This window comes from Nansenia antarctica (assembly GCF_963989245.1).
Source record: "Nansenia antarctica genome assembly, chromosome: 3".
NCBI classification, from domain to species: Eukaryota; Metazoa; Chordata; class Actinopteri; order Argentiniformes; family Microstomatidae; genus Nansenia; species Nansenia antarctica.
In genome coordinates, this window is record NC_137688.1 from 70,523,610 (window position 1) to 70,530,116 (window position 6,507).

Consider the following 6,507-nt stretch of genomic DNA (forward strand, 5'->3'; position numbering starts at 1 on the left):
ACCATTCATATGTGTTTGTGTCTCTCTGTACCTGTGGGAACGTAACAAACAGTTGCATACATTTGCCAGTCAAATCAGAGAGGCTGTGTGACTGCTGCCTTCTCTGAAGTTAGCCTGTTAGTCTGTTAGTCTGTTAGTCTGTTAACCTGTTAACCTGTTAGTCTGTTAGCCTGTTAGTCTGTTAGTCTGTTAGTCTGTTAACCTGTTAGTCTGTTAGTCTGTTAGTCTGTTAGTCTGTCTGTTAACCTGTTAGTCTGTTAGTCTGTTAACCTGTTAACCTGTTAACCTGTTAGCCTGTTAGCCTGTTAGTCTGTTAGTCTGTTAGCCTGTTAGCCTGTTAGTCTGTTAGTCTGTTAGCCTGTTAGCCTGTCAGCCTGTTAGACTGTCTGTTAGTCTGTCTGTTAGTCTGTCTGTTAGTCTGTCTGTTAGTCTGTTACTCTGTTAGCCTGTCAGCCTGTTAGACTGTCTGTTAGACGGTCTGTTAGTCTGTCTGTTAGTCTGTTAGTCTGTTAGTCTGTCTGTCTGTCTGTTAGTCTGTTAGTCTGTTAGTCTGTTAGTCTGTCTGTTAGTCTGTCTGTTAGACTGTCTGTTAGTCTGTCTGTTAGTCTGTTAGCCTGTCAGCCTGTTAGACTGTCTGTTAGTCTGTCTGTTAGTCTGTCTGTTAGACTGTCTGTTAGTCTGTTAGTATGTTTGTTAGTCTGTCTGTTAGACTGTCTGTTAGTCTGTCTGTTAGTCTGTTAGCCTGTCAGCCTGTTAGACTGTCTGTTAGTCTGTCTGTTAGTCTGTCTGTTAGTCTGTCTGTTAGACTGTCTGTTAGTCAGTCTGTTAGTCTGTTAGACTGTTAGTCTGTTAGTCTGTTAGTCTGTCTGTTAGTCTGTTAGTCTGTCTGTTAGTCTGTCTGTCTGTCTGTCTGTCTGTTAGCCTGTCTGTCTGTTAGCCTGTTAGAAAAGGAAGTGAAAACGAATCAAATGTCTGCGATGATTCTGTGTGTGTGTGTGTGTGTGTGTGTGTTATATATGTGTCTGTGTGTGTGTGTGTGTGTGTCCATCCTCTCAACCCCCCCTCCTCTCCTCTCCTCCTCAGATGAACTACCTGCCTGAGCTGGGCCTGGGCGTGGGCCAGGGGGGGTGGGGCGGGGGGGGCCCCTCCCCGGTGGAGGTGGATCTGGAGGTGATCGAGGAGTACCTGCAGGAGCACGCACAGGAGGTGCAGCACACACACATCCCCCCCACCCCGCCCAGCACCCCCTCACAGCTCACACACACTCTCCAGGAGGTCACCATCATCAGTAAGTGAAGCGAACTGAGAGTGTGTGTGTGTGTGTGTGTGTGTGTGTGTGGGGAGGGGGTGGGGTGTGTTTGTGTGTGTGTGTGTACCATATCTGTAATGGCCTAATGTTTTGGTAACTGCTGTGTGTGTGTGTGTGTGTGTGTGTGTGTGTGTAACTCTGCTGTGTGTATGTGTAACTCTACTGTGTGTGTGTGTGTGTGTGTGTGTGTGTGTGTGTGACTCTGCTGTATGTGTAACTCTGCTGTGTGTGTGTGTGTGTGTGTGTGTGTGTGTGTGTGTAACTGCTGTGTGTGTGACTCTGCTGTGTGTGTGTGTGTGTTACGTTTCTATAAAAGTTCTGTATGTACCACTGTGTCGGGTCCAGGTGCGGTGTATGTAATCAACGAGACGGAGATTGAATGAAATAAAGGTTCTCTTTACTGAGAATAATTAGTGCGCAGGTTCAAACATAATACTTTCAAAACGAAACAAACATAAAGGAGAGCAGTAGGGCTCAGCACGTATGCAACTACTAACTATAAAACTGAAGGCTGAACAAAGCACACTAAAAAAGAAGGTTGAGCAATGGGCTCCCAAGTAGGTAAAAGATTTCAATAACGCAACAAAGTCAAGGTTCAATAACGTTCCGGGTATCGGATACGTGGAGCGCAGTGGAGGCTCCTCCATAGAGGTGGAGGAGGCCTGGCCTCCCCAATAATTTGAGAGAAGAGAGAGAGATTTTAAAAAGCTATAATTATATTTATTTATTTATTTAACAAAAAACATATTTTAATATTAACATTATTTCCGTTTTGTTCATAAATCAGAAGTTTTCCATGGCTAAAACCCAATATTGCAATTGTAAAGCACCTACAGGCCAGAATCCCTATCCGTTTGTATTGAGGGAGGCCAGGCCTCCCCCAGGAAAGTGGTTTCTCATAGAAGTCAATGTAATGCAATTTCTTTCATGGCAATATGTGATTGGCCAAATCACTGAAAATGGGTGGGCAGAGGAGGCCTGGCCTCACCATGCATTGAGTCCAGGGCTGAAAGATTGACATTTTGTTCGTCCAATCACATGAAGCCATTTTGAGAATTCGCCAGTCACTTCAGTCAAAGAAACATAGTGGCTACGAGTGTCCTATCAACTTGTCCTTTGCAGGACACGTCTAGAACACCCATGGCTATTATCCCTGAAAATAATAGCTTAAAATGACCTCGGAAGTCGGCGAGATTCTGGCGCGATTTATACATCGAATAGGTAGACAACATTTAGGATTTATTGAACAGTTTTATTTTTAATGTAGTCGATTTCGTTTTATTACAAGTCAATTTAATATTCTTCTATAAGAACAGGGAACATTCCATCGCGAGTGAAGCGAGCAAGCGGAAAAAAATTGGCCTCCTCAATTCTGGAAGTCACCAGCCTCCACTGGTGGAGCGGTAATACATACACAGGATTCCGAAGCATTCCAAAGGGGTAACACAAGTGATCGACTAACAAGGGAACAGGGAAAAGGGACACACCTAAATAGCCACACACACAAACATACAACAGGTGACAGGCATTAGCAATTAGTCCAATAATATCCAGTCACCAGTAGATGGTGTCGGGGAGTCGGACTCCCCTAGTGACATGTGTGTGTGTAACTCTACTGTGTGTGTGTGTGTGTGTGTGTGTGTCTGTGACTCTGCTGTGTGTGTGTGTGTGTGTGTGTGTGTGTGTGTGTGTGTATGTGTGTAACTCTGCTGTGTGTGTGTGTAACTCTGCTGTGTGTGTGTGTAACTCTGCTGTGTGTGTGTGTGTGTGTGTGTGTGTAACTCTGCTGTGTGTGTGTGTGTGTGTGTGTAACTCTGCTGTGTGTGTGTGTGTGTGTGTGTGTGTAACTCTGCTGTGTGTGTGTGTGTGTGTGTGTGTGTAACTCTGCTGTGTGTGTGTGTGTGTGTGTAACTCTGCTGTGTGTGTGTGTGTAACTCTGCTGTGTGTGTGTGTGTGTGTAACTCTGCTGTGTTCCTCCAGAGAACAGTTGGTCCGGCCAGCACGCCTACGAGTGGCACTACGACCCCCACACCCCCCAAGAGCCCCCGCCCCCCGCCTGGCCCAGTCCCCATGGCAACAACCCCTGGGTGAGTAGCCTGGCCTAGTAACCATGACAACCCCTGGGAGAGTGTGTGTAACCAGGTAGCCTGGCCTGGTCCCCATGGCAACAGCCCCTGGTGTGAGTGTGTGTAACCAGGACCACCGCCTGCGCTGCAGAATAGCTAGCTCCTCGATAGCGTAGCTGGCTAGCATCGGGTGTTTGAGGAGATGGTAGGTCGCGAGTCGGTCGGGGCATGTCGAATTGCGGGGGGGCGACTGTTTGCGACAACTTGACGTCTGTTTCAACATACACACACACACACACACACACACACACACACACACACACACAGCACAGCACAGCACAGCCAGGACGAGAAACAAGGCTACTTTAGCTGAGCTAGCATGTAGTACAAACCCACAGCACAGCACATACAGGCCTTACCCTAACACTAACCCTAACCTTAACCCTAGCCTTTACCCTAACCCTAACCCTAGCCTTAACCTTAACCCTAGCCTTAACCCTAACCCTAACCCAATGCTACGTTAGCTGAGCTAAATGACTCATGCCAGTCTGAAGATGTTGTATTGGTCGTGACTGAAGTTGTCAAGACCGTGTTGGAGAACCTTCGAAGGCGTTTACACCGCCAGGTAGAAGAGACACACATTATTTTTTTTGCTCACATGTGCCACAGATCAGATATGTAACATGGAGGTGTAAGCAGTAAAGAAGCACATTGAATCTGATATTCTCAGATCCCATTCAGGCCTCAATCAGATAGGAATCTGATATGTGTCATTTGGACTGCAGTCTAAGCAGGCAGGTCATATAACGCTCAATTCTGATTCGCACGTCATTGAAAATACGACGGTCTTCTTCGCATTTTGATGACGTTTGATGTGAGTTTCAACAGTGAAGTGCTCTTTCTTCTCCGCCTTAAAATGTGCGCAATATTTTGCGGAATAAACATCTAAACGTAGCCCCGCGGTGGTGTAGCGGTCTAAGCACTGGCCACTAGTGCAAGCTGCCCACCGGGGACTGGGATCGAATCCCAGCTCGCCAGATCCGGATATGGCTGGGGCACACACGGGGAGCGGCATATTGGGCGGCCGCTCCCGAGGGCGGTATAGGAGTATTTCCGGACAAGGATCCGTCGCGCAACACCGCCCCCGGGGTGCCGGAATAACAGTGCTGGGCTCGAGGAGCCAGTCAGCTAGTCTGCCTGGCGGCCTCCTCTGGGTCTGCCGGCCACGGGGTCGTGCGGCGGATCCTTCGCAATAGGCAGGGGATAATTGGATGCTAGGTTGGGTTCAATTGGCTACCAAATTGGGTGAAAAAGGGATAAAATCTGGAAAAAAACAAAAAAAACATCTAAACATACTTCGGGAAAGCAACGGCTTTATATTATAACATATACAAGGGATTATAATCTCTGTTTCGTTTGCGTCCATTGCAAGTCCCGGCTGTTTGTTTACTTTAGTTTTCGACGTACGCATGCGGGTCGTTTCAAGTGTTACCAGTATAAGCACAAGTATCGGATATGGGTCATTTTAAAAAGTAGATGTAAGCAGGCGTTCAAAACAATCAGGGGAGGGTGTGGGGTCCACCGCTGGGTGCTGGTAGGCAAACTGGTAGTAGTCGCTCTATGAGTAGAGGGCTGCAAAGGAATTTACCTGGCTACACAGTGTACAGGTTTTTACTTTTGCCTGCTTGCGGCTCTGTCAGTATGTGAAGCGCATTAAGTTGCATCTTGTGAGAAATGCGCTATACAAATAAAACTTGATTTGATTTGATTAGGACCTGTGGTGTGAATGCAGCCTGAGTGTCGTTGTTGGTGATGTGTTGAACATCCTGCCGTTGTTGGTGATGTTTGAGTCCAGTGTGTGTCTGTGTGTACTACTCCAGTGTGTCTCAGTGTGTACTAGCCCAGTGTGTGTGTGTGTGTGTGTGTGTATGTGTCCAGGAGGCCAGTGTGTGTCCGTGTGTACTAGCCCAGTGTGTGTCTGTGTGTACTAGCCCAGTGTGTGTGTGTGTGTGTGTGTCCAGGAGGCCAGTGTGTGTCCGTGTGTACTAACCCAGTGTGTGTGTGTGTGTGTGTGTGTGTCCAGGAGGCCAGTGTGTGTCCGTGTGTGTACGAGCCCCCCACCTGCAGCGACTCTGACTCCCAGCCCAGCGCCCCTCCCCCCTCCCCCCCCCCGGAGACTCCAGGCAGGCGGACCAGAGACACCCTGAACCCCCTCACCCCCCTCTCAGGTACACACACACACACACACACAGACACACCCTGCCCCTCACCCCCCTCTCAGGTACACACACACACACACACACACACCCTGCTCCTCACCCCCCTCTCAGGTACACACACACCCTGCCCCTCACCCCCCTCTCAGGTACACACAAACACACACACACACACACACACCACTGTAAATTCCCATCTATAATTTAGAGCAAAGGATTCTGGGTGGTGGGTGGGTTATCCTTCAACGTTGGACTTGTTTACATCTGTACGTCCCTCCTCTCCCTCCCCCACCCTCCCCCTCCCCCCTCTCCCCCCTCTCCTCCCCCTCCTCCTCTCCCTCCCCTCCCCCTCTCCCCTCATCCCCTCCCTCCTCCTCCTCCCCTCCTCCCTCCCCCTCTCCCCTCTCCTTTCCCCCCTCTCCTCCCCCTCCTCCTCTCCCTCCCCTCCACCTCTCCCCTCCTCCCCTCCCTCCTCCTCCTCCCCTCCTCCCTCCCCCTCTCCCCTCTCCTCTCCCTCCCTCCTCCCCCTCCTCCCCCCTCCCCTCCTCCCCCTCCTCTCCCCCCTCCCCTCCCAACAGGCAAGAGGAAGGAGCGTTTGTTCCAGTTCCTGTTTGAGATGCTGCAGACCCCCTCCATGCAGGGCTGCGTGTGGTGGGTGCAGTCGTGCTCCGGAACCTTCCAGTTCTCCTCCCAGAACAAGGAGCGTCTGGCGCAGCTCTGGGGCCGCCGCAAGGGCAACCGCAAGACCATGACCTACCAGAAGATGGCGCGCGCCCTCAGGAACTACTCGCGCTCCGGGGAGATCCACAAGGTGAAGAGGAAGCTCACCTACCAGTTCAGCAAGGACACCCTGAGAGACCTGCAGGGGGCCACGTCAACGACGTCAACACAGGGCCCGGGGCAGGGGGGGAGGTAG

General features: G+C 50.1%; 1 protein-coding gene across 1 annotated transcript in view; it reads left to right on the plus strand.

Moving 5' to 3' along the window:
* LOC308154333 (uncharacterized protein) overlaps positions 1-6,507 on the plus strand; it is a gene marked incomplete at both ends in the record, with an annotated part of 6,817 nt that extends 310 nt beyond the window's left edge. Inside the window, 4 exons of the mRNA XM_080527496.1 lie at positions 1,084-1,288; positions 3,290-3,413; positions 5,503-5,603; positions 6,170-6,507. Of these exons, the coding sequence (XP_080383622.1) occupies positions 1,084-1,288; positions 3,290-3,413; positions 5,503-5,603; positions 6,170-6,507 (768 nt within the window). The remainder of the gene's footprint in view (positions 1-1,083; positions 1,289-3,289; positions 3,414-5,502; positions 5,604-6,169) is intronic.